Source organism: Anguilla rostrata, chromosome 7 (genome assembly GCF_018555375.3).
Source record: "Anguilla rostrata isolate EN2019 chromosome 7, ASM1855537v3, whole genome shotgun sequence".
Lineage (NCBI taxonomy): Eukaryota > Metazoa > Chordata > Actinopteri > Anguilliformes > Anguillidae > Anguilla > Anguilla rostrata.
In genome coordinates this window covers 17,537,140-17,563,793 of record NC_057939.1, presented here as the reverse complement: position 1 = coordinate 17,563,793, position 26,654 = coordinate 17,537,140, and the positions used below count along the sequence as shown (strand labels likewise).

The window sequence follows — 26,654 nt, the reverse complement described above, 5'->3', positions numbered from 1 at the left end:
TGCACGCAGAGTCTCAACTTTACTCAGTCTCTTTTCCTCAAACTCCTGAGGCAGATGTTCGCGGAGTCGCGCATAACCTTCATTTACACATCGAACCCTCTGTCTCTCCCGTTCATTTCGTTTCCGTATGAACGCCGGCTCAAATGAGTAGCCATATACGCCCATATGACCAGGGAAAGGTATGTATGAGAATCGGCTTGTGTACCGGTGCCCGTATGCTGGATCCAAGTAAGTGGTGTCAAAGTGGAGAGGCAGTGCAAAGGCATCTTTAAATGATGCTCCTTGGTGGTCCACAGAGAAACCGAGTGCCATGGACCGCGCGTAGGGAACTCCCTCGAGAAAACCGTGGTCAGCTGTCATATTCCTGTGATGTAAATAATAATAATAAAATTAATTTTTAAAAAAAAAGAAATTGGGCATTTAGATAAGGACTGTCCAACATGGAAAAATCATTTAGATAAGGCCTACCCAACATGGAAAAGCACATTGAATATGATATTTTCAGATCCGTTTTGGAAAAGCAGCTTTAAATATTATTTATTTCTCATTTTGTGTCCATTGTAGATGGCGATATGGCCGTGGTTGTTTCCTATCAGTAACCAAACTCTAGTGTGCGCATGCGGGTTGTTTCTAGAGTAAACCGTGATCAGAGGTATCGGATATGGGTCACTTTAAAAAGTAGATGTAAACAAGCGGTCAAAAAATCGGATATAGGCAAAAAAACAAAAAAAAAATCGGAACTGGGCATCAAGACCTGCGGTGTAAATGTAGCCTTGGAGATCTCGTTTAGCTGCCAATTAGTAGTTAATAGGTGTGCCAAATTAGGGTTGAAATGAAAACCTACAGGAGGACAAATCTCCAGGAACAGGAATGGGCAGCTCTGGTTTAGAGAATGACTCCAAATAAATATAGCTAGTTTTGCCGGTGCAATTTTGTAAAAGCCTCTGAAGTGTGGGAAAAATTACCAATACATATTTTGTATCACCTGTTGATAGCAAACAACGTTGCCTTTAATAGAGCCGTGAGAATTTTCAAAAGCCATACCATTGGGATAATAGAGCCGTGAGAATTTTCAAAAGCCATACATTGGGATCAGCACTAAAAAAAATTTCCCGGATTTAACATAGGCCTATATGCAATCAGAGGACATTGGAGAATGATAAGTACAATTTATAATTAAAGATCTCAATAGGCCTACTCCATTTGTCACAGTATTAGCTTATACATGGTAACAACTGCAGCCTCCAATAGCCCATGCACCTCTGCAGGTCGTTTCAGTTCAGCACTCAGAGAGCATTCCTTTGAATGTATCCCTTTGGTTTGTGCTTTACATTTAAGAATTAGGTTTATAAGATCTCCACGATGTATACTAACCCGTTTCTTTAAGATTTTTGTTCCAACTTCACTGCAAGTGCGCACTAAATTCAATTTCAAAAGGCCTTATAAATTAGAGAAATTCCGAACGCCTAAACCGCTGCTATAGCCTACACATCGCAGCAATAAAATGAAGTTTGCTCTGATTTCAATGTCATTACATTAATAGATCTCATAGTCTATCAACGAACCCTTAAGAATTAAACGACAAAAACCTACTGCTGTACAGCTACATAGATTTAAAAAATAAATCTCAACTGCACTGTAGGCTTCAAATTCAAACAGCTACATTTGAAAGAACATTAAGACTTAATGCACAACACTGCAATTTTTTATAATTTTTCATAATTCAGAGATGACTGTCGCAATGTAGGCTATAAATAAACTGGGCTATAAAATGATGGCTGTTTTTCTTTTAAAAATCGACGGCGAGCCTTCCAAGTTTTGTTATTCTGGTCAACAACTCAAATGTTTATAATGAATGGTATTGCTTTGTAGGCAAACATTTTTTTTTTTAGTTAAACGAAGTAGGTTTTACCTTTTCAGCTAGCCTGTCCGCAGTTTCTGCATTATCTTCAATATGACTTGACAGCAGATAATATTTTAGTAGATGAAAACAAGGACGAATTTCAGAAGGTGATCGCGACGGAGATGTTTCTTTGACTCAAAATTTCTTAACCATGTCACTTATTCGCCCACCCCACTTGTGAACGATCAGCGTGGGTGTGATCTTTTGATTTAGGGGACGGGGCAAAAGGAGGCATGTCGAAACTGTCTAAGGCAAATGAGATGAGATCAAAATTGTAATCACTGGAATATCTAAAATTTAACCCACTACCTCCCTTTATGATGGTAAAATCATGTGTCTAGCATAATGGCACTGGAAGACATATAGTCCGTAGCCTACATTTAATTCTGAGGAAACGTGTGGTTCTGACCTGTCTTGGGGTTGGTGATGTGTACTAGCAGCACAATTTGAATCCTATTAATTCCTATTAATAGGATTCGATTGGATTCATAATTCCTATTCCTATTAATTAATATTTTGGCACAGGTACTGCGCACGTTATTGATTTCTATTTGTTATTTCACATATACAACATAATTATTTTAAAAGTTCAAATGTAGGCTATTGCTAGATAAAGTTAAAATGCCTAATGCTGTATTTCACCATGTTACACATTGAACGCTACACACCACGCACGTCAACCAGTTTCCTTCATTTGGGGAATTTGATTAGTTAGGTATATCGATATGTAGTTCTAAATGGCTACACACTATATATTTGGCTAGCAAGCAGTCTGTGGCGTAGGCTACATTTTACAAGGCTTGATAACAATGACAGCGACTTCCAATTGCAACTTTCACCCCCAACATGCGAGCCGGAGTGTGTTCATGGGTTGCGATTATCTTGTTAGGGATACTCTGAAATTTTAACTTTTTATCAAATCCAAAACATGTTAACACGAATCTTAATTGTTTGAAAGGTCCATTTTGTTAATGAATTGAATGTAATCATTTATATAGGTTCATTACCCATAGATCATGATTTTATGTGACATTATTAGTCTTATGCGAGCATATTCTTAGTTTCGTTTTTAGAGTGTCTTTCTTTCAGGTCCCTACCATTGCACATGCTCAGTAGAGCAAAGGTTATCTTCACAGCAATGGACCTGGAAAGAAGGGATAGCTACGAATTAACACGGTTGTCTTTTGTTAAAAAAAAAAAGATAAACTACTTAATACCTTAAATTGTGTTATTTTCTGCCTCCCTCTTATATGATCATTATTATTTTATAGTTAAATACCTGATTTTAAGGAGCAAACTGTTTTCGTGAGAACTGTCTGTTTTGTTTTTTCATTTCAGTGCTTTTGTTGAAGTCTATTCTTACCTGATCAGATGCTTCTGATGATGGTCTAGCTGTAGATCACTCACATATTGCTTTTTGACCCTACGTATTTGCGTATTATTAGTAGCTTATATCTGGACTGTTGCACGGTTTGCTTGCTAGCTACTGTGGTTGAAAGTTAACTGGTTAGCTTACTAGCTGCTGGCTTGCGATGCTATTTATCTCTTATTGTTCGTGTTGATACTAGAACTAAGTTAGCTTGCAGGGACCGAACGGATTGATCAAAGTTTAAAGAAAAAAACTGTATTTTTAGTATAGAAGGTAGCTAATCCCGTAGCCAGTTAGCTCCCTCGCCAACAAGCAGTTCACTGCACAAGCAAATGTCATATCGACAATAGCGCCAAGTCGCTAGTTAGCTAGCCACAGCTTTCTGAGCAGAGTTTCTGTTTGTTCAGAGCTCGACATGACTGTTTCAGAATGTCTTGTCTATATTGGCAATCTGGATACGGGACATATAAAAGTTATAATATTGCAATTTGTACATGCGTCTGTACGGAACCTATCCAATACATTAGGCTGGAAAAGTATATTTTAACTTGTAAATTCTACGATGAATTGCCAGCCAGTTACCTACCCAAGAAGGGAAAGCCTGGAACAAGTGTAGCTACATTCGCCAGAATATAAATGGAAGTAGCTTATTTACCCAAGTAGTGTCAGCTAAATAATGTAATTAGCTCAGACAGCTTATTCTGGTAAAACTGCCATGACCATCATGGGAACTATTTGGGCCCAAAACCCAAGATTCTGTTCATGTTATGTGTATAGAAGACATTTCAGTCTGATCACATCCACTGGACACACGTGAGTAAATCATTTCTCTTTTCCCTTTTCCATCTTAGCCACGAAGAATGCCACATTCACAATGTCATGAGGAAAAACACCTAGTGTCAGGTAATTTGGAAATCTGAGGGACCAATTTCTTCCCTTCCTAGACTGCTTTGGGGGCAGCTGGCTATTGGTTAGTCACAGTAGGCAAATTAATCAAACGTTACATTGGTCTTTTTCATACCTTCCAGAATGAACGACATCAATCTGAGTCCTGTGGGGATGGACCAGTTGAACGTGCCCTCTGTGAGTGGTAGCCACCTGGGTCTGCCCACCTCCCCCACCCACAATCCCATCACTGCTCCAGGTCAGTCCTATTTTTCATTTTTGAATCTGTCTGTTAGGAAATGGAGGTGCTATCTCTTGATTTTCTGCTATATGTTCTGTATATTTTTACATTGTCCCTTTCTCTTTAGGCATGCCAGTGGCCATTCCAAACCTAGGGCCCTCCCTGGGGTCTCTGCCACCTGCCTTGTCCCTCATGCTGCCCATGGGTCCAATTGGAGACAGGGGGGTGATGTGCAGCCTGCCAGAGAGGAACTACCCGCTGCCTCCTCCCCCGTACCCCCACCTGGAGAGCAGTTACTTCCGACACATCCTCCCAGGTAAATGCGAGAGATGGACCCACCTGGCAGCTTTGATTCCCTGAGTTCTGTGCCTGTTTAATACAGATGGACTTGTCGATATCCACCTGTGACCTTCTCCTTTTCTCGGTGCTTGTCTGTGCAGGCATTTTGTCCTACCTTGCAGACCGCCCACCTCCACAGTATATTCATCCCAGTAGCCTTAACATGGATGGGACCCTCTCGGTGCCCAGCAACAACCCTTCTGGCATGGACCCCTATAGCGGACCCGGGGGGCCTCTGGAGCAGGGCCTTGTGTCCCTGGACTCTCGGCAGGTGGGGGGTCAGGGAGGCCTCCACCAGGGTGCGGCTCACGAGGTGCAGCTGGACACCGGCCTGACCATGGAGTCCCGCGTGAGCAGCCCCATATCCCCGGACAGGATGGGTGAGGAGCTGGCCTCCATGGAGGGGGTGGTGCCAGAGACGCAGCCGCTGAGCGGGAGGCCCCGGAACCACGAGGGTCTGGGGGGCGTGGACGGGTCCGGAGGGGTGATCCCTCTGCACGGGTCGGGGCTGGAGCTGCCTGTGGTGATGGAGCAGGAGCACCTGACTGGCAGGGTGGGCGGAGCCGGAGCAGCTGGAGGCGGAGCCAGGGGCCTGGGGGAGCCGCTGCACTCCTCTGCGGCTTTGAGCTCTGGCGCCGTTAGCGTGGTGCTGACTGGCTCGCACTCGCACCCGTCCATGGCACCCCCCTCGCAGCTGGAGGCTGTGACCCTCCACGGGCCCCCCACCATGGGGCTGGAGCCGGTCAGTGTGTCCCCCATCACCGCCGAGGTGTCCCTGGGGCCCGACAGCAGCCTGGTGCTGGTCAACTCCTCCCTGCAGCTGGAGGACTCCACGTCTAACAAGGAGAACATGGCGACCGCCTTCACCATATGTGAGTGCTTACTGCTTCATGTGGACAGCATGTTTAACCATTCATTTTTGTTTTCTTGCTCACAATCTGCAGTTACCATTAACAAATAAGTGTGACTATGCTTTGTGCTTTCAGCAAACATACTCCTGATCCTTAATGGAAACTCCTGTACAGGGCATTGACTTTTTTTCTCGTTGGCTGTTCCTGTTATTGCTAGTACATTGTGTTCTGCCTCCGTGTTCATGAACAGGGTGCACGCTGTGCGAACGCTCCTATCCCTCCGACTGCCCAGAACACGGCCCTGTCACTTTCATCCCCGACATGCCCATTGAGAGCCGCGCCCGCCTGTCCCTCCCACGCCCTCTGTGCCTCAGGGTCACCGTGGCTGATGAACCCCTCGGTATGACCGCACTGTACCCCCCCTAGACTCATGCCTGGGTTTGGTCAGCTTTTTTCCTTGTTGGTGAAAAATAAAAGCAAGTGCATTTTTTTTCACAACTTACACTGTTTGCAGTTGTCAAATTTACCTTGCCTGTTTAGGTACAGACATTAACTCTCTCTGAACAGTTACTAATTTCTTTGAGTAAAAGCTAACATTTGCATTAAATTGCAAGTCACAGTCAAAGACAAATTGTAATTGAATCCAGGACACAGTCACTAGAATGAACCAATGTTTCATGAATAACAGCAAGTCTGTTTTTAATTAGTTTTTAATCTCTAGCTGTTTGAGGTCTGTATTCCTCCTCATGCCTGATTATTCCTTGATCTGTGGTTCTGTTTCACGCTCGGTGACGTCATGTCTGTACAGGTGTATTGGCGAGAGAGGTCATACCTGTCAGGACCTGCTTTGGGCCAATGGTAGGACAGCACTGCAGCTCCGTCGACCTGACAGACTGGTCAGACAAGAACACTCCTCACGTCTGGAAGGTGAGAAACTGAGACTGAGCCTTCTGGGAAGTCACGGAACACTCACAGGAAGTGGCGATATATCCCACTGTTCTTGAAATGTCTTTGGAATATATTTAAAATAAAGTACCTTTTTCTTCAAGATGCGAAATACATTTTGTGTATCTCGAAGGAAAGAAACATTAAATATACAAAATATTTTACACCACTTGTCATTTTAGATTGTTTCTTTGCCACTAGATGGCACAGTTTGTAACAAAATATCACATACTATACATTTCAGTTCCAAGATGCTGTTATTGTTATGAAGCTAAAAACAGTACACAAAAAACGAAATCCTATATGATCCATGTAACATCGGATTAAAGTTATTTTATCAGCGGCAAAATAATTAGAAGAATTGTGTGGTTGTGTTGCTCTGCATGAAACATGACAGTAGTTGTGTTTTTTTTCATTTATTTTACTGTGCCTGTGTGTATCTTAGATGTTCCACAATAATGTTCTGGAGTTCTGCATTGTGACAACAGACGAGAATGAGTGCAACTGGATGATGTTTGTTCGTAAGGCGAGGCAAGTCACTTCTGCTGTTCATATGACATGAGATTCAGCACTCACATACACACACACACACAATGTCTAAGTTCATGGCACTTTGAATAAATTAATAAATAAATTCAGCATAGAGTAGTGAAGTAATCACATGTCCAATGTCTTGTCATCTTGCATAAATGGGCATATCCAAGAAAATAATGCAATTTATAGTAGTTTTACTTTTATATTTATGTGTGACTCCTGTGTATTTTTCAGAATAAATTGTGATTGTTCAGTAAAAAACTGAAATGACAAGTGCCTCTTGATCCCACATGAGACATTGCGTGTGTATTTGCAGGACTGGAGAGGAGCAGAATCTTGTGGCCTATCCTGACAACGGCAAGCTGTACTTCTGTTCGTCCAGGGAGATTCTTCCTGACCAGGAACTGCTCTTCTACTACAGCAGGGACTACAGCAGGCAGATGGGTGCGACATTGGCCACTGCAGGGCCTCATTTCCTGCTCCCTCTTCACGTGATTGGATGCCTGTCCCATATCTGCAGCCTCCTTCACACTGTGATCTTCTGTTACCTTTTCCTGTCACTCCGGTCCATTAGCTAAGCTGCACTGTTATTGCATCGGGGGCCCTGCCGGCTAATTATGTGCCACACTGCTGGGCTTCCAGTTATGGTGCACATACCTGGTCTGGGTATTATTATGGACAGTGGGGGCTTCACTGCATCAACAGGTGCTGTTTCAACTGGAAACACCACTTCAAGTTCACTAAATACAGGATACTTTAAATACGGGTTTCAGTGTATGTAGAAAGCTGCTGATGCCAGTGGTAGAAAGAAGGACGGTTGAAAATGATGTCATTCTTGTGCCATTCCTGTTTAACAGGTGTGTTGTTGTTGTGGTGACAGGTGTCCCGGAGCTTCCAGACGGTCAAGTGTGCCACTGTGGCAAAGAGTGTGCCTCCTTCGCCGAGCTGAAATCTCACCTGAACAGCCACGCCCACGGGCACTCGCATGGCCACACCCACAGCCCCACCCAGAGCCACTCGGGGCACCACGGCCACCACCCCCACCACGAAGGCAAGCTCCCCAGCAGCAGCTCCAGCGCTGCCTCGTCCTGGTCTGGCCACGCCCACGGCCACGCCCGGGAGAGGAAGTTCAAGTGCAACATGTGCTCCAGGGCGTTCACCTCCTCCACCAAGCTCAACGTGCACTTCATGGGACACGTTGGCATGAAGCCGCACAAGTGTGAGTACTGCAGCAAGGCCTTCAGTGATCCCAGCAACCTCCGGACGCACCTCAAGATCCACACAGGTAAGGGCCACTGAAAGGCTCCACCCTTGTTTAACGAAGTACCTTAGCTCCTGCATTGACCCTATGTATAAGGATTGATGCTTTTATAAATGGGAAACTGTAATTGCGTGCAGGTCAGAAGAATTACCGGTGCAGCATGTGCGAGAAGTCCTTCACGCAGAAAGCCCACCTGGCGTCTCACATGGTGATTCACACGGGGGCCAAGAACCTGAAGTGCGACCACTGCGACAGGATGTTCATGCGGAGGCAGGACCTCAAGCAGCACATGCTCACCCACACTCAGTAAGAACACACGCCGATTGACCGTAGCTTCACACGCAAGTGTGTTTGCTCTGTTAGAACCAGCTTTGATTTTCATTATGTCTGCAGAGAGTTTGGGCTTGTGGTATTGGAGCTCTGGACTGTAGTCTGTGATCCTCCTGGTTGGTGAATTCAGCTGGGGCGCTAGACTAGTGTAGCGAAGTGCCCCATGGACTGGGTCAGAACCTGTGCCAGTACCGACTATGGTACAGTGAGGCAATGGATAATTGAGCATAGTGCCGTCCAGAGTAGGAGGGTTTCACGTGCCACCTTGCCCTGGTGTGCATTCGGTCTGCATATTCCTGCTGTTATGCAATAGCTGTGCGGCTTCGCTAGTGGATCCTAGATGAAAACACACAGCAACTGGCTGCACATGTGCACGTGGAGCACAGGTGTGCTAGCATGCAGGGGCCTGAATTGACAGAGGATGTTGTGTACCACCGGTATGGGCTTGCAATTATGATCAGGTACTCTAAAATGTGTGCAGAGTTTTTTTGTTTACTTGTTACTTTAAAGAAGAAAAGTGATAGCGAGAGAGGGATTCTGTGTTCTCCAGTCTTTCTCTTTCATGTTCTAATTGACCGCTCTTCTCTCTCTACCAATAATCTCCGTCCGCGTCTGCAGAGAGCGTCAGATCCGCTGCCCGAAGTGTGACAAGCTGTTCTGGAGGTCCAACCACCTGAAGAAGCACCTGAACTCCCACGAGGGTCGGCGGGATTACATCTGCGAGAAATGCAGCAAGGCCTTCCTCACCAAATACCACCTCACCCGACACCTGAAGATATGCAAGGGCCCCAAAACGACCGGGGAGGCCCTCCAAGAGGAGGAGGAGGATGAGGATGACGACGACGAGGAAGACGAAGAGGAGGAGGACGACGACGGGGATGTGGAGGGGCTGATCGATCCAGTGAGCAGGGAGGACTGTGGTCTCGGTGTGGCAGGGTACAGCTCGGACAAAGCCCTGTCCCCACACCAGTGACTGTGGGGTCAGGAAATGGCACTTCTGCGTATGCCCTGATATTTATCATATTTATTTCCATTTTTTTCGTTCCTTATTTTTTCGGGTTTTCGTGTTGTTGCCAAAATCTTACCTGCATGGTAAGATTTAAAGATTTGGCATTTCCAGCCTTCCAAGATCTCTTCTCTAGCCTTTGAAATGGAAACTGGAATACATCATCCAGAATGAATGCAGAAAACTTTGAATGAAATGTGTACTAAATGAAAAGACCTGCAACTGTGTGCTGAGGTATTTCCAGTTGTTCTGAAAAGGGCACATGTGGTATCTGCTTGTAGCTTGTATTTCATTAGTTCCTTGAAAATTCACGGTTCTTTTAGAAACAATTTGGTGCAGTTTCCGCAGGTTAAATTAAACTGATGTTCAGTTACCATGTCTTGCAAAGATCCCCCTGTTGTCAAAATTTGAAATTTCAGACTATAATGACTTTATTTGGATAATCAATGCACAAGCTATTTATTATGTTATTTAAACTTGAGGCAGTTAATTACAAATAGAGTTTGAAAGTCAAGTTAAAAGTGTTTATGGGGGCGGGGGGAGAATCTGGTGAGAGTGGAATAGTGAATGAGTTTTACATTGTGAGCAGACTTGTATTACTGATAAATTAGTTACTGAAATCATTCCAATTGGGGCCTTATTGACTGTGTGCTTCAAATTACAGGAACATCTTATGTTGGCCTGTTAATTTCGGTTTGCTGCAAAAGTCTCAGAAAGATACTCTATTACATTTCACTGTTTTCTTTGGTAATCGCACAATAATCTTTGAATTAAAAACAGTACTACATAACGGCAAAATACAGAAGAAAGCTCTTTCAATTGGGCAATGGGGATTTGGTTGTCTATTTTTTTCCCTCTGAATGTACAATTGCATTCTGCAAAGAACAGCATAATGTGTAAATATGGTGTACAATTTTTAGTGCTATAGATTTTCCAATTACTTCATAATGCCAGAGGATTCACCCAAATAAGCTATTTCTTTATATTTGTATCATTTATTAGTGGGAGAAATTAGTTGTTTTGCCACCAACATAGCTGATGAAGCTAACAAACCTTTATGAAATTTGCCAGTAACATTTGACTTTCTCCCTGCTTTTGATCAACCTTCATCCTTTTACTGTTGCTTTCTAAGTAGCCAAGTATGGAAAACATGCTTAAATGTGCATTTTATTATTTTCTTCCCAGTTGCCTTCTAATAATTCATTAGAAAGATGTTAAATCTTCCTGTCTATGAATATAAGTACTGGAATGCTCATGAATACAAGAGCTTTTTGTCGAAACACCAGGGTGACAAAGCTTGCTATACCCTGTCATCATGATAATCCACCAGATCATGTGTTTAAATAAACAAATATGTTCATCATAAGTTTTGTGGTTGCAATTAAGCAATGCAACATAAATGTAAGTCATGCTATGTATAAGTTTAACGGGACCTGCTGGGTGACCAGGATAAAATCATGCAGTTGCTAAATTCTAATGTGCAAATAAATTCAAAACATACACATACATAAGCAGTGGTACTTTTTCTAAATGCCGTAGCATTTGTTAGGCAGACTGCATTTGCTTTTGGCGATGGTACATTTGCATGAATGAGGAAGAATCTTGGCGGGGACGTTTCTGTGTGGAGTTTGCATGTCGTATGTTCTCGTGTCCATGTGGGTTCCCTCCAGGTACTCTGGTCTAAACTGATCTTAGGTAAGAGTGTGTGAGTGAATGGTGTGTGTGCCCTGTGATAGATTGGTGAAGCATCCAGGGTATATTCCTGCCTCTCACCCAATGCATGCTGGGATATGCCCTCCCCCCCACAAGACTGACCAGGAATAAGCAGGTTAGATAATGGTTGGATGGATATAATAATTATCTTGTTAATCATAGACAAAGACATTTCTATCCTGATGGAAGTGGTCACTTCCAGGATGACCATGTCCCCATCCACAGGGCATGAGGGCTCACTGAATGGTTTGATGAGTATGAAAATGATAGAATTGTATGCTATAGCCTTCACGGTCACCGGATCTGTCCATTTGAACACCTATGGGAGATTTTGGACCAATGTGTTAGACACTGCTCTCCACCACCATCATCAAAACACCAAATGAGGGAATATCTTTTTGAAGAATGGTGTTTTGTCCCTCCAGTAGAATTCCAGAGAGAGTAGAATCTGTGCCAAGGCGCATTGAAGCTTTTCTGGTGGTTCATGGTGGCCTAACACCTTACTAAGACACTGTGTTGGTTTTTCCTTTAATTTGTCATTTGTGTGTATGTATGTGTACAATGTGTACACGCTGTGTGTGTGTGTGTGTATATATATATATATGTAGTGCAGTCTGTGGACAGTGACTATTTTTGTCGTTTTGGCTCCAGCACATTGGATTTGAGATGAAACAATGAATATGAGGATAAAGTACAGACTGTCTCAACTCTAATTTGAAGGTATTTAAATCTATATCTGGTGATCCGTGTAGGAATTACAGGCGGTCGCCCTATTGTAGGGGACCATTAGTAATTGGTTGCAAATCACAGACCACTAGAGGGCGTGCGCAGCCCAATGGTTGAGAATCCATTCGCAAGCATCCTGTTGACGTAGGGGCCAGTGCCGTGAAATGAGCGACATTAAGACGGCAGATTCTTCGGAAATCGTTCAAAATAAAAGTATGCCTGCGCGAAAGCCTGTGCTTATTCAAAACACCCCCATATCGTTGAGACAACATGTCCAGGGGAGGCAGCAGCGCATTATATATGTTATGCTACCAGAACGCAATTGGGATTTAATTGAATAAAATTTGCCGATGTACTGCATGCGTATACCCCAGCCATGATATTCTGTGTGTGATGTTTTCACCTTTACAAACAAGTGTTAATACTGTCATATTCTCTTTGCCATTCTAGTGCAATATCCAGCCACATTTTCATATTTATTTGTTTTAAGTTGCATAGTTGATGTTACAAGGTAGCAGTAATGCATTTTAAATTACTCTAATTCTTCCCTTACCATTCAGTTAAACTCATGTACTGATGTAATGTTGTATTGGATACTGCAATGATAATTAAAAGTAATGGGTGTATGTTATCTTTAATTCTCCATTTAAAATTTTGCGTTGTCGTTGTTAAAAATGTAGGGAAAAAAATAGAAAAAAGGAAGACAGATTTGTTTGTAATTAATATTAGTGTTGTGAATAGTTTTACTATGTCTGTGTTTAAAATCGAAGTTGTTTTAATATTGTACAAATAGAAACCGAATAGTTAATAATTTAGGACAACTGCAGTCCGATTTTTCCTTGATTAATTTCATTTTGCTGATCGTAACAGTGGTTATATCGTCGTACTTTTATTTTGAAATGTTCATACCCGGTCGAAAGTCCTTACTGTCGCTAGCTTCACACTGCTCGCTGGGCCACACTCCATGGAAGTGTGTATGGGTAGGAGTTCAGTGATTGTTCCTGGGAAATTGGGGCGTGATAGCGTCGTTCCGAAGTTAATTTAAATGTATATGTATATATATATATTCCTTTGAAGTTTCAAATATATTCGGATAATGGCGACTTTCGTGACATTGAATACCGGAGCGAAAATGCCGATTGTCGGTCTCGGGACTTGGATGGTTGGTTTGGTTTAGTTTATATAACGTCTAAACTGTTGATACAATATTAGTTCTGCCGAGCTGAACTGCAACCTTGTAGCATAATGTGTTACAGTGGTAGATAACATTATATAGCCTACATAACTATATTAAGACCGTTAAGCCCCATTCGCATATGGGGTTATATAACTTTATACATTACCTATTACCAGCGGCGCAGCGGAGGGGGGGCGGTGCAGAAAAACTGACTGACTCAGGACAGGACTAACGTTAGGTGAATAACGATAGTTAACGAACGTTACCATCATGGATGGGAGAAAGAAGCCTTCGGGCGCCCAGAACCGAAAAAGAAAAATGACTAGACAGGATACAGAAAGAAAGATGAGAACATCACTGTCAAACTGGATAACCAAACCAACATCACAGCAGGAGCAGGGTGATCAGAGCAGTTCAGAGTCCAGTCAGGGCATAGCAAATGGAGCCGGGAATACTAACGTTAGGTAAGCAAGCTGACTAAAGTTAGCTAAGGTTAGCTAGCAACTGAAAGATTGTTTGAAAGAAAGTTTTCATACTAATAAATAATGGGTTGCTGTGGACATAGCTCAAGTAACGTTAACATCTGGCGGTGAGAAACAGGCTAACTGAATGCAGGACTGGTGGAAAGAAGTTAGCTACCTTTAGCTTGCTCGTTAGCTAACGTTAGCTAGCTAACTTAACCCGCTCTTTCTTCCAGTCCTGCATTCAGTTGACTTTAGCCTGTTTGTCACATGGCTAGCTAACGTTAGCTATCGATAGCTAAATGTAAATAATGCTCTGCTGATAACAAACCAGCGATTACTAACTAACGTTAGTGTATCACATGAAGACACATAGGTTGCATTGCGTGTTTTTAAAATTGAAATGGAACTATTGTAATGGAATAAAAATTGAATTTTTAACATGTTATAAAAAACCTCTTACTTTCACTTTCATTCCTATTTTGAGGGGGGCGGGGCGCCAAGTTGCGTCTTCCACCCACCCTGAGAAGTAGGTTGTTGCGCCCCTGCCTATTACTCCTGTGATTTTAGTCCAGATGGAGGTCTTTACAGAAGTTAAAATTCAAGTTCGAATTACCAACGGTTGTTTTTCAGTCCAACCCATGGGTCCATAATAGCCAGCTAATACAGTATGCATAGACATCTCCGTAAACGCAGTTTGTTCACTTGAATTTAGGCGCTGTTTTCTCTTTGTTGGGAACGTGGAAGCTGTCTTTTTTATTCCATACGCTCAACCACCTCAGCATGAAGTACAGTAGAGAGTCGATCACATATCTATTATGATGTAGCAATTTTTGTATTTTATGGTTGCATAAGCCTTGTATAAGTATAGACAGTAAGTATAAGAATAAGTATACTGTCATGAGTTTTGTAAATGTGTGATATTTAATCATTTCTTTTTCATTATTTCTGGGTTCATTCTCAGATGTGTCTGAGGCTACTGTCATAGATGTCTCTCCATCTCTCTCGGGATGTTTTCTGTCCATATTATTTTATATTGCAAGTTTTTTGGTCAGAGCATGGTGCCCCTTGATAGTCTGTTAATGCGATTTCTCTTTCTGTTCACCAGTCCTCCCCAGGCCAAGTGACTAAGGCAGTGAAGGCGGCCATTTCAGCAGGGTACCGTCACATTGATGGGGCCTATGTCTACGAGAACGAGACTGAGGTCGGGGAGGGGATTAATGCCATGATCAAGGAGGGTGTGGTGAAGAGAGAGGACCTGTTCATCGTCAGCAAGGTGCGCATACATATCATTGTATGCTGGCTGTGACTGTTGCAATGACTGTTGTTTGCTATTCATTGCTGACACATACCTTTTATGAAAGCATTGCAAAGCACTTGGCCAGGTGCATCTCTGCTCCACGATGAGCTTCAAGTGTGATAGGTTGTTAGTGGCTCTTGACGTGGAGGTTGATGATTGAAATCCCAGGTGGAACAAATGAAAGCCACTGTTAACAGGGCCTCTCTTTGCAGCTGTGGTCCACCTTCCATGAAAAGTCCATGGTGAAGACTGCCTGTCAGAAAACTCTGACTGACCTTAAGCTGGACTACCTGGACCTCTACCTGGTCCACTGGCCTATGGGTTTTAAGGTGAGGTCATTAATTTCAGGAAACCCCTTGTAATACATTTAGAGGTATGTGCACTGTGTTGATTGAAGGACTGCTTACTTTAAAACTGGACACATCTAAGGTTATGCAATCGCCTGCACATTGTTGATTGTGGAGACCAATTTCCCTTTCAGCAAGACAAAAATTGTCTATGACATTCTCCTACCATGAAGAGAAAACATGTGACCAGATTAAAAAATGGCAGTGAATGTAGTTGAAAACCCAGGATTTGTGGTTATTCATGTGTCACACTCTGTTTCCCTGGTTTATCAAGCATAACCACTGTAACATTATTGTGTGCATCTGTGTGTGTGTGTGCGCATGTACATTTATACAAGTCAGGAGTTCACCTCTCTCCTATACAAAATTAACTCTTAGTTAATTCCTGTTATAATTGTGTTGCTATAATTTTTTAGGCTGGGACAGAGAACTTTCCTCTAGACAGCCAGGGGCTAACCGTGTCAGATGACACCAACTTTCTGGATACTTGGGAGGTGAGTGAGAGATGAGTCGACTGCAATGTTACGTCGCTCAGATTTATATACGTAATGGGTCACTTTTGGCAGTGTGGCAGAATAAGGTGTTACTGTATTTTCCAGGGTATGGAGGAGCTGGTCGATGCAGGGATGGTCAAGGCCATCGGAATCTCCAACTTCAACCGTGACCAGATTGAGGCCTTATTGAACAAACCAGGCCTGAAGTATAAACCTGCCAACAACCAGGTAGAGGCAAATTTTTATTCTTTTCATTTTACACAACTGGAGATGGGCTATCAGTGTTTTTGTTCCTGCAGCAGTGCATTTTGCAAGGGTTCTCAGGTTCCTGGTGTAAATCAGTGCTCCATGCGCAAACACACAGCTGATTCTTGGAGCTGATTTGTGTCTCAGCAGATTCACCGATGTTTGTGCCAGCATCTTGTTCACATGTACCATAAAGGCAGCCATCCGTCACTTGTATGCGTTTACTAGTCGGTACAGATGAGTTGGGCAACCGACTCCATAACGCTCCCTGAAACGACTAAGAATGACCGAAGACATGCAATATTGACACATACAAATTGACTTAAAAGTGAAAGAAAATGAGAGCACAAGTTTCACGCCTAAATATGAACAATATGTCAAAAGATGAATGTTCTGCTGGTAGTAGAGTAGAAACATTGCTTTACAAGATAATATACCCTACAGCTTTATTCAGTTATTTTGTGCCATTAGACCCAGTTGCTTCTAAGTATAGATTTAAAAAAGACAGAAATTCTACCTCTATGTAGCAGAAACACTAGGTTATATTTAAAAAATACCTTTTGGCTTGCAGTGTAGCTCTCTGTCTGAAGTTCCTCACTATACCAAAAGCATAAATTCTATTAGCTACCTCAGGCACAAGTACCTTATTGACAGTGGCAGACCAGCACTAGTAAAATTCACCTTGCCCCCCAAGGCAACACAGTAATGCAGTGGTGTCTGAAGCCCTGCTCTGTTTCACATCAAGAAACAATGGCTCTAGACAATCAAATTAGTGTTTTTTTAAATCATTTGCACACTATATTGGTAGTATTTTACTGTTTTGAAATGTATTGTAATATGTAAATCCAATAATGTTGGACTGTAGCTGTATTAGAGTTCAGCTATAATTATATCCTATTTTAATTTTGTCTTTATATCCTGTTCCTAAGTGCGTAATACTCTTAGTTTGGTCTTTGGCCTGTTTCTGGTTTTTGTGATGCTCCCATTTACAGCGTTGCATAAGAGGACATTGTATTGTATTTTAATGTTGCTGGTTTCCCAGTAATAACATCACTCTGAGCAAAGATGAACTGGTGAAACAGGAGAGAGAGAGATCAGCTTGTGCTGTGTGTTCTCCCTTTAGATTGAGTGCCACCCTTTGCTGGCCCAGGAGAAGCTGATCAGCTACTGTTGCTCCAAAGGCATCACTGTGACAGCATACAGCCCCCTGGGCTCCCCGGACAGATCATGGTGAGCACAGACAGTGTACTGGAAATCCCGTCTAGTGAGAAACAGTAATGATGGACGTCTACTACGTTTGCTGTCTTTGTGGTCAAAACAGGTGTATGCAAATTAGAGTGTGAACCCCTGTGCTTACACTTACGTGATGTCATACCTTAAGAGGGCTGAAAAAGACCTTCTGAGCTATCCAAGGATATTGAGCAGTCTTCCCATTGTTTTTACTGAACCTTCGGGAGGTGACATGCTACATGATTTCCTTGTTTGCAAACTTGTGTGGAGCTTCACCCCAATTCCCACGTTCATTTGTTGTACACTTGGTGGGAATTTTCAAAAGCTATGAAATGTGTATTGGGCTTTAAAGTAGCTTTGCTTTTTCTATTTGTTAATTCTGCTTTAGGGCCAAACGAGAGGACCCCTCGCTGATGAATGATCCAGTCATCAAGGCTATAGCCGAGAAGCACAACAAGAGCACGGCACAGGTAGCGAGTCTAGCGACAGTGGTGCTTCTTGAGTGTGAACTGTTAGCTGAGGCCTGGAACACCTACTCTTCTCTGTGGACTCCTGTGTGTCACACACACCTGCATTGCGTGACCTTTGACCTTTCCCTGCTGCTTCCCACGTCAGGTTCTGATCCGGTTCCAGGTCCAGAGGAACGTGGTCGTCATTCCGAAGTCCGTCACACCTCACCGCATCCAGGAGAACTTCCAGGTAACCGGACCTCAGAATGGTGCATTTATAAGGAAAACGAGCAAACTGTGTGCATGATACAGTCAGTGATTAGGGTGATTATTTCACACATCTCACTTAAGGACAGTATCTGAAGTGACCCACTATTAGTTTCCTCACGGATAGGTCTGCAACCTAATTATGTTTGTATGCATATAGGATTTTAAACCGGACAGCCTGGGAGCAGAAAAGAAAGTAGATCCTCTTTCCTCCTTGCCTTGTAATGGGATCTGATTCTCTTGAAATGTGTTCTTCCATCACTGCAGGTTTTTGATTTTGAATTCAGTGAGGAGGAAATGAAGAGCATCCTAGGCCTCAACAGGAACTACAGATGCTGTCCCATGATGTGGTGAGTCATGGGGACACATTACAGGGTTGGGATTAAATGTGAGTTAAGACAAAAGGTCCTCTTGATCCATATGTGTAAGTGGCAGTGCTTGTGATGGCTCATTAGAAGTCCAGATTCCTTTTAAAATGGAAGAAAAATAGAGCCTGACTACCCTATTTTTTGGGCCCGAATAATGACATCTATGAGCCAGTTTTAATATGGCAGATGCTTTTTCAAAAAAATGTTGGCAAACAAATTTAAATTGTCACCAAAGTAAAATGATCTATTATCTATATATTATCAGTGGGACGAATGCCAGGACTACAGTCAAATACCAATAAGGGGCGAGAATATCGGCTAAGGCAGTAAATATGCCAGTCTTTAGACAAGGCGTAATTTTCACGTCCTCTCACATTGAGAAGATGAAACTGGTTCTAGTTTAGCTTAGTCATTTTGAGGAAGTTCTGTGAATGGTCCCTGTGGGAAAGCAGTGAGTAGGCAGTACTTGCCAGACTCTAGTTGTGGGACTCTGTTCTTCTCGGAGGGTGACCTTAGATTCCTGTCTTCTTTCGCAGGAGTGTGAATCACAAGGACTATCCCTTCAATACGGAATTCTGAGGCGAATGAGAGCATCGAGAGATTGGCTACCATTGGTTGGTCTATCTGGACATCTGCTCTCCCTTTGCTGTTTCTTAGTACTTGTCTCACTCTGAAATGTCGTCCTATCTTCAATGGGAGTACACCAGATTTCATTTTAAAAAAATTTAATTTTGTAAAATGAGTCATTTTACTTCATTTCAATGGACATACTGTTTGTGAATGAGATGTTATATATTTTATAAAAATGCATGATAAAATGTACTGCCATTCCTTACAAACAAACATTCAGTAGTTCATAGAAACCCGTTTTGAAGTAAGAAGACCCAAATATCCCAAAAGCACACCAATAACTTTACCTTTTTGGGTAGACACATGGAAACATTTATTTTTGTATTTGTAGGTTAAACTTCTAGGCACAATGGTGTAATATTATTTGTGACCAGTTATACTAAAACACTGCCACATTCCCACTTCAAAAGCAGACCTCAAATTAGCATCAGTATGTGTTGTGTCTGTTCGATATGGTACTTATCATACGCACAGATCAGATTATCATACTATGGTTCTGATATCTACACCTTTGGCATTGGCATAGATTCCAGTATATAGAATTTATCAACTGGCAGTGTATCTGCTGTGGGCTACCCTAAAGAGCTGACTAAAAAGTTGAGTGAATTGAATAGGGAAAACTAACGTAACATTAGGCCTATTTTGGATGCCAATGCCATAGTGAACAAGTGAAAGTTTGAAAGCATCTGCCAAATAAAATTTTATGTAATGAGTGTTATAAAGTAACTAATGGCAACAATCTGTATTATGCAGCTTTGTCAACATTGACGCGTTGTACCTAACATCTATTTCAGTCATTAATTAAAAAGCTCCTTATCACTACTGCTGTGAAGCAAGGCATTTATTTGTACTGGATTGAAAAGGTTTCACAAAAAGAAACCACACCCTGATCATGAATTTGCAAATTGATGCTTTTGCAGCATTGACAAATCACAGAAGTGCAAGAAAATATAGTTGTGAGACAAAGTTGTGAGTTTATGGAAGCTTCGAGGAATGTTTTTAAAGGTCTATATTGATACATGAGACATGGCTGAAATGTAAATCCTAAACAGTATTGGTGGAAACAAAGTTGCACTAAACGATTAAAAGTTTGAAACTGTCTCAAGTGATCCTTACAGTATACTAGACTGCTACGTTGTGTGACTCAAGTGTCCATGTGTAGGATAATTTTGAGACTCCCCATGATTGTGATGACATCACATGTTAAGGTTTTTTTGTTAAAGGGTATTCCTGTCAATGTTGATCAGACTGTTTCCTCCAAACTCTCGATGCTGCATGATATATCACATGTATAACTATATACTAATATAATCAATATGTAATCCAATAACTCTATATCAGTAGTTGCAGCAAAGCTTATGGTAACGCAAGAAACCACAGTATCCACTGTAGAAAAAAGGCAAACGCAGAAGGCTTAAAAAAAACCATACTTACTCAGCAGAAAATTAGTGCCAAATAGACATGCTAGAAAACTAATACTTTACAGTGACCCCTGTGTAACCTGAATACAGTAGAAAAGTACAGGAGGCTATAACTCTGTGAACTTGTAGGCGAAATGAAAAACTACAGAAAGAGATGACGTGTATACATAGTGGAAAAGTACAGAGTAAGGGAAAATTGTGGTAACTGTCCACTACGATAAGATTACCATAGAACCGAAAACCATTGATACGATAAGATCACCATAGAACCGAAAATCATTGTGGTGCCAAGAAAGTCAGGTTGACCCACGAGCAGGAAACTGAAAATCCTTACACGGCCAAAAAAGATCCTTACTGTGCCAAAAAAGACCAGATGGCTGGTATTTTTAGAAATGTGTTAAAGGGGGGTTGTGGGGCACAATTTGTGTATAAAATGTATGCAAAACTGACAATCGAGGTTCAATTCCCCTGAATTGATCCGGCTTTGTGCACCTGTGCAATAAAGTCTAAACTTTCTGAAGAGCTTGCTGCTGTTGTGTCTTTTCCCTCGTGAAATAGTTTTCTACAGATTGGCGATTGGCGTGGAAGTCTGTCGGTTCCTAGACACGACACATGCACTGTGTGGAAACGGCAATGAGATCATCTCAGTGGTCCCGATTCTTCCTCCTTCATAGCCAAATGGAGAGATCAGTACTCGCTTAAAGGCTTTACGGTTTGTTCCCCTCAAACAAAAAGAATACACATAAGATGGAGAATGGAGAAATTCAAGGGGCTGCAGGGTTTCTAAGCATATTTGGTATACAGATGTGAATTAGTGAGAGGTGGTTGTTGGCTCCACCCTCTGAGATCCATGCTCACCGGATGAAGGGAGAGGCTCTCCAGTTCCTGTTGAAGCTCATGAGAGTCACCATGTCATCCTCGCTCAGCTCAAAGTCAAAGACCTGTAAAGGTAATGTCATATAATGGGTAGGGAGCTGTGCTTGTAACCCAAAGGTTGCAGGTTTGATTCCAATGTTGGACACTGCCGTTGTACTCTTGAGCAAGGTACCCACCCTGAATTGCTTCAAGATATGTCCAACTCTACAAATGGATGTACAAATGCTGAAAGTTGTTTTCCTGGTAAAGGTTTTCCTGACTCATGCAGACTTGGGTCTCAGTTAAGGTTGTTACCTGAATGTTTTTGTTTATGCAGTGAAGCATTGTAGACTTGGGGATAACAATCACATTCCTCTGGTCATGGAAACGGATCAGGAGCTGTTTTGAGGAACAACCAGAATAGAACACCATGTGACAAAACTGACCATCGTGGCCATCCTGGGCAGGTGATTCAAATGATTAGATTTTGGCGAGATTCCAGACCCTTTTTCAGATTAGAAAGAACACAAGGTTTCTTAGAGTGCAAACAAGTTTAGCTTAAGCTTGTTTGATTTAGCTATGCACTAATCTAACTCTAGACAAGAGTACCTGCTAAATGAATGAATACTGCGTTACATTCTGTATATTATAATATGGTAACATTTCCTTGGGCAGAACAAGTTCCAACTATCATGATCTGAGCACTGTGTTCACCCCAGCAGTACATGGTTAGTATTGACTCTACCTGCACTGTGGTCTTCCTGTACTTGTCAGCTATGGTCTTGATCTTTAGGTCCTCCAGCAGAGATGGTTCTCCTGCAGTTGCACTGCAGAAATGGAAAGACAGTTATGACATTTAAATATTTAGCCCAAAGCCTGAGCTCAGGACAGGTGTGTCCCAAGAATGTCTGCTCACAAAGATCTGTCCGGGGAGCCCAGGGGGTCGTATGCTGTCACAGAGATTCCTTTCGGTGGCACTCAATCTGAAGGGGGAACATGCAAGATTAGGTGAGCTCCGCTCTGTCACTGCATCTCTGGTCATTGTGCTATTGTTACTGGGGGATGGCCATCATCAGCAACACGCATACATATATATCAAGCGGTGAGAAGTAGCTTTTTTTGATAACATTGGTAATTGCCAATAAAAAGAAACCAAAACCGACCAGGCCTTAACAGTTCTCCCATGACATTTTACTTTGCGGGCTCTCAGATGCAAATTTAATAATCAAATCAGGTTTAGTGGTATGGTAGATTCCTTAAATTATTATTATCATTTTATTTGTACATTTTTTACAGTGGACGAGAAAGTGCATTCATCTCATGCCCTCGCACACATGCAGAAATCTTTGAAGGCGTAAGTCGAAAAGACAGTACAGGAGAATTGTAATTGTTGAACAACAACCGACAGTGCCAAGACAGCATTAGAATAACGATCTGTTATTCCATTATAACACTGCCACTGGGAAACAGGTGGCAGAATGACTGAGGTCTTGAGCAGATAATAACATTAAAGTCTGGGGCTTAAGTTGAGGGCACCTACAGATCAATAGAAAGCTGAGAAAATCTAAGGGTTTGCATCCAGCCTGAGGGACTGCTTCCGGTCTGTAACCTTTTCACTTCAAACTCTACCTGGTTATTGGCAGGCTTGTCCTTCAGGCTTGGTTCATTCAGTATGGCCTCAATCTGTTCATGGTTAAAGTTTGAGACTCCAATGGCTTTGATCATGCCTGCATCTACCAGCTCTTCCATACCCTAAACAACAACATGTATCATTGATGTCATTCACTGCAATAAACAATATGAAAGAGTTTCAGTATTTCAACAGAGATAGATAGAAATCTGAGACCAATCACTCAAACATATGATGCATTATTTATACAAAAATATTAATTGAATATACATTTATATTAATTCATTAAAAAAAAAAACAGGATAACTGAGAAGGGTGAATGATTTTACCTCCCAAGTGTCTAAAAGGTTGGTGATGTCAGATAGGATTTTTTCATTATCATCCAGAGGATGCAGGTTGTCTCCAGGCTGCAGTGAGAAATAATCAATTTTAATACATTTCCCCATGATAATATTTTAAAGGGGTGTATTCCCTTTGGAAAGAAGCTTCAAAAGACACATGCCTGTTTCCATTCTCCAAAAACAGAGAGGATTACAATAACCAAGTACTGGGCTTTAAAATGTGATGGGGAGTTGTAATAGGGAGTTGCAAATTAGGAAAACAAAATAGAAACAAATGTGCTAGCTACCCTCATTGAAGCCAGACGTGCCCATGAAACTACTCTTGAATTTGTTTAGCAGTATAGATAGGGTGTTATCTTGGAATATGGGGACATCACTAAGGAACAGTGTGCACCATAGTTTGGGCCTAGTCTGTAAAGTGGCTTCATATTCCTTGATTGTTATGCAGAGTAATACCTGGACACAGCTTTTTGCTGTCCTGTCTTGTAGCTGAGGCTGCCATTATCCATTGCCCTAAAGTCATCATCACCGTTGGAAGTCAACAGTAACACTCACTACTCCTCTGCTGACCTCTTCTGACAAGGACACGCTGACAATTTTGCACACTGGAAAAATTGATTAATAAACAATAGGGTGCTTGTTTACTGTTTTGCAGGATGTTCAGCCCCTTTGCACACACTGGTTTTTTTTTTCTCCTGCAATTTATATTTTATGTAACTTTTTTTATGGAAGTTGTGTATTCCATAGTTCTGTCATGCTGAGCTATAAATTGGTATTTGTTTAACGTGCAGGCAAGGGCTACAGCAATATGCCAAGTCATATAGTATGTTTTGCTGAGTCATTGAGCTATTGTGAAAACGACGAACTTAATGCCACAATCGACAAGCTACATCTATATTCCTTCAAGTTTTTTCACCGAGTGTGTGAATAAGCATGTGAATACGGGTCTGATGTCTCTGCTTGTTTGTAGAGACCGAAGCTGATTACAGGATAGCACTACGACTACTACCCCAGTAAGGAAACTTGATACTTGGAGAGGGGTACCCTGGAGCAGTAGCAGTGTCCACTAGAGGGAGATATATTTAAGTCCCTCATTTGTGCGGGCCACAGTTTTATGGAGCGCCCATCTTGCTACAGCCATGACGTAAAGGAACGCAACTTTGGTGCCAGTTTAGAGAGAGCTAGGTGGCACCTGGCTAAATTTAGCTGCTGAATAACAGGCTTCAAAATGTTGCAGTTTTTGGTGAGTAATGCTATTGGTAAAGAAAGCGTAACCTTTTTGACACATTTGTCCGCTTTTCATATTCTCGCAGGTTACCGATAACAAGTTAGAAAGATAATCATCGTTGTTGTAGCTAACTGGTTCTTAGCTAAAACACAACGCAGTACTCCCAATTAGCTGCTAAGCTAACTTGCCATTGACACTGCTTGCTTACGGAAATGTCGCTTAAACGCTGTTCAGTATGTCATGAACCACACTGGATATTTAGCTGAAGTTAGTGAAAATTATCTGCGTCGTTTGTTAGAAGACTGGTCGAGATGTTGCTTGCCAAATCTTCAGAACAGGAAGTCGCCTACTTCTCAACCATTAGCTAAGTCCCTTAAATGTAAACCGAAGTTGGGTATTACTGCGCTTTATATTATTATCAGTATTATTATTATGAATAATAATTATTATGAATAATAATAATAATAATAATAATAAAGCATCCGAGAAAAAATGACCATTGACCTCTTCATAACAGTGAGATCTGTCGATCAGTGTCTTTAATATCCGCAATGACTAAATGGGCTTCTGAACTAAGTTGCTTGGCAACGCCGTAGTGCGGTCGTGAACTTTGTAGTTAAAGAAATATGATTTTGTTATCTCTCTTTCAGGTTGGGTTCACGTTGGGTAATGTGGTCGGGATGTATCTTGCTCAGAACTACGACGTAAGTACTGTACAATTAAGGAAGTCCTGCTGTTAATGGGTTAACCAACCAACCCCAGATTTTCATAAAGGAGTTTCAAAAGGAAAAACTCTTATTTTGGTTCACAGACTAACCTGGGATTGTGATGTCATTAACACTACTGCATCTGAAGTGGGACTAAATAAGTAACGTAGTCATGTCAAAAGGGTACATACATGCATGCTAATATAAAAATATATAACATAAAATATATAGTCCTCTCTGGTCTTTATGACTTTGAATATACTGTAAAGACAATCTCGTAAGAGCCCTCTTGAATGCAAAAACTGAAAGTAGTTTTTTATTTTGTAACATCATTTTTGTTCTTAGGTCCCCAATATTTCAAAGAAGATTGAAGACTTCAAGAAAGACGTGGAAGCAAAGAAAAAACCCCCAGAGTGATGGAAGAAGGAGAAAATTATTCCAAGCACTTATACCAAGATTTGAGAGGGATGACATGGTACAATAAAGAAGGATACCTTCAACAGTGTGCAGGATAGTGTTTTTGCCTGTTTGGCCATATGAGTCTATGCAGAAGCACAGCTTTCATAGGAAAAAGTAACTAAAGATGGAACACTGAGCGCTAATCAGTATCTGTGGACCATTTGTTACAAGTCTGGCTGCGACTTTTGTAAGTGTTGTGTCAAAGATGACTTTATACAGCCTTCAAATGTAGAAGTGAATTCAAGGAAAGCTTATAGAAAATTGGTACAACATTTTTCATATTTGTGGTTGCTTTTACTGGAGAGAATGGAAATTTGGTGAAATATAAATTAGGTTATTTTTAATATTTACTTTTGCAGAGTTATAGAAGTTATCATACTGCCAAGGAGAGGTGCGATGTTTAAATTAATTGCCAGAATCTTATTTTGAACCTCTTATTTGGAAAAACCCCTGTCAGCTTTTTAAATGTTATTAGTTTAATAAAGCATTTTGAATTCTTCACCTGCATCTGTGTCGTATTCGGTGTTATAAGAAAATCGTTTCCCTGGCAGGGTGAGAACTGGTCTTTTGAGTGAAAACACTGGATAAAGCACCGTGGAGTGCACTGTAAATCACTTGTTCTCAAACTCAGTCCCGTGTATGCTGGTTTTTATTCCTGCCAAACTCTTGCTTAGTTAAGTTTGTTGAACACTTGTTTATTTTATTTTTAAGCATATTGGCACAATGCAGGTTTGGGTCATTATCATTTGCTTTGTCTTCTTTCCATCTACCAAATGGATAGTTTTAGTGGCCAGGTGACTATTGATTCACCTCAGTCTTTAATTTGATTAGGTTATTTAACCTCTTTATGCAGTCCTTTGTAATATAGCACAATGTGATAATAGTCCTTTTATTCGTCATGGGATACATTGACAATGTGGTTTATGAGAGTAAATAATCCC

General features: G+C 41.7%; 4 protein-coding genes across 11 annotated transcripts; 3 read left to right on the top strand and 1 right to left on the bottom strand.

Moving 5' to 3' along the window:
* The first annotated feature begins 2,972 nt into the window (after window positions 1-2,972).
* Window positions 2,973-11,175, top strand: prdm4 (PR domain containing 4). 4 transcript variants are annotated; one of them, XM_064343344.1, is made up of 12 exons: window positions 2,973-3,079; window positions 4,124-4,175; window positions 4,301-4,416; window positions 4,526-4,714; window positions 4,839-5,609; window positions 5,839-5,988; window positions 6,397-6,515; window positions 6,979-7,064; window positions 7,384-7,511; window positions 7,948-8,352; window positions 8,466-8,634; window positions 9,277-11,175. In XM_064343344.1, exons 3-12 carry the CDS (start codon window positions 4,302-4,304, stop codon window positions 9,629-9,631), a joined length of 2,487 nt encoding a protein of 828 aa, XP_064199414.1. In that variant the 5' UTR covers window positions 2,973-3,079; window positions 4,124-4,175; window position 4,301; the 3' UTR covers window positions 9,632-11,175. The 4 variants fall into 4 exon arrangements, with proteins under 4 accessions (XP_064199414.1, XP_064199417.1, XP_064199416.1 ...); XM_064343347.1 differs by lacking the exon at window positions 2,973-3,079 and adding an exon at window positions 3,087-3,208; XM_064343346.1 differs by lacking the exon at window positions 2,973-3,079 and adding an exon at window positions 3,091-3,884.
* A 1,812-nt stretch (window positions 11,176-12,987) lies between these two features.
* Window positions 12,988-26,212, top strand: akr1b1.2 (aldo-keto reductase family 1, member B1 (aldose reductase), tandem duplicate 2). 5 transcript variants are annotated; one of them, XM_064343332.1, is made up of 12 exons: window positions 12,988-13,083; window positions 14,850-15,017; window positions 15,254-15,370; window positions 15,805-15,882; window positions 15,988-16,110; window positions 17,252-17,358; window positions 17,747-17,828; window positions 17,974-18,057; window positions 18,342-18,424; window positions 18,979-24,562; window positions 25,198-25,251; window positions 25,600-26,212. In XM_064343332.1, the coding sequence occupies exons 1-10, from the start codon at window positions 13,003-13,005 to the stop codon at window positions 19,019-19,021; spliced, it is 966 nt and encodes a 321-aa protein (XP_064199402.1). In that variant the 5' UTR covers window positions 12,988-13,002; the 3' UTR covers window positions 19,022-24,562; window positions 25,198-25,251; window positions 25,600-26,212. The 5 variants fall into 5 exon arrangements, with proteins under 5 accessions (XP_064199402.1, XP_064199404.1, XP_064199403.1 ...); XM_064343334.1 differs by having other exon boundaries at window positions 13,001-13,150; XM_064343333.1 differs by lacking the exon at window positions 12,988-13,083 and adding an exon at window positions 13,090-13,265.
* On the bottom strand, window positions 21,348-23,821 carry LOC135258574 (aldose reductase-related protein 2-like). The gene is made up of 5 exons (XM_064342041.1): window positions 23,776-23,821; window positions 22,265-22,325; window positions 22,094-22,175; window positions 21,664-21,747; window positions 21,348-21,434 (listed from the first exon to the last, which is right to left on the bottom strand). Exons 1-5 carry the CDS (start codon window positions 23,819-23,821, stop codon window positions 21,348-21,350), a joined length of 360 nt encoding a protein of 119 aa, XP_064198111.1.
* stmp1 (short transmembrane mitochondrial protein 1) lies at window positions 24,419-26,212 on the top strand. The gene is made up of 3 exons (XM_064343342.1): window positions 24,419-24,562; window positions 25,198-25,251; window positions 25,600-26,212. Exons 1-3 carry the CDS (start codon window positions 24,548-24,550, stop codon window positions 25,669-25,671), a joined length of 141 nt encoding a protein of 46 aa, XP_064199412.1. The 5' UTR covers window positions 24,419-24,547; the 3' UTR covers window positions 25,672-26,212.
* Window positions 26,213-26,654: the final 442 nt, after the last annotated feature.

Bases quoted from the DNA above. Each gene is read 5' to 3' on its own strand.
- prdm4 (XM_064343344.1), top strand. From the start codon at position 4,302: ATGAACGACATCAATCTGAGTCCTGTGGGGATGGACCAGTTGAACGTG. The intron at 4,715-4,838 runs GTAAATGCGAGA...TTGTCTGTGCAG, and splicing joins CTTCCGACACATCCTCCCAG to GCATTTTGTCCTACCTTGCA. The intron at 6,516-6,978 runs GTGAGAAACTGA...TGTGTATCTTAG, and splicing joins ACACTCCTCACGTCTGGAAG to ATGTTCCACAATAATGTTCT.
- stmp1 (XM_064343342.1), top strand. The intron at 25,252-25,599 runs GTAAGTACTGTA...TTTTGTTCTTAG, and splicing joins ATCTTGCTCAGAACTACGAC to GTCCCCAATATTTCAAAGAA.
- akr1b1.2 (XM_064343332.1), top strand. From the start codon at position 13,003: ATGTTCATACCCGGTCGAAAGTCCTTACTGTCGCTAGCTTCACACTGC. The intron at 13,084-14,849 runs GTAGGAGTTCAG...TCTGTTCACCAG, and splicing joins CTCCATGGAAGTGTGTATGG to TCCTCCCCAGGCCAAGTGAC. The intron at 17,829-17,973 runs GTAGCGAGTCTA...TTCCCACGTCAG, and splicing joins ACAACAAGAGCACGGCACAG to GTTCTGATCCGGTTCCAGGT.
- LOC135258574 (XM_064342041.1), bottom strand. From the start codon at position 23,821: ATGGCAGCCTCAGCTACAAGACAGGACAGCAAAAAGCTGTGTCCAG. The intron at 22,326-23,775 runs GTATTACTCTGC...CTTCAGATTGAG, and splicing joins CAGCAAAAAGCTGTGTCCAG to TGCCACCGAAAGGAATCTCT. The intron at 22,176-22,264 runs GTGAGCAGACAT...CCATTTCTGCAG, and splicing joins GGCTCCCCGGACAGATCTTT to TGCAACTGCAGGAGAACCAT.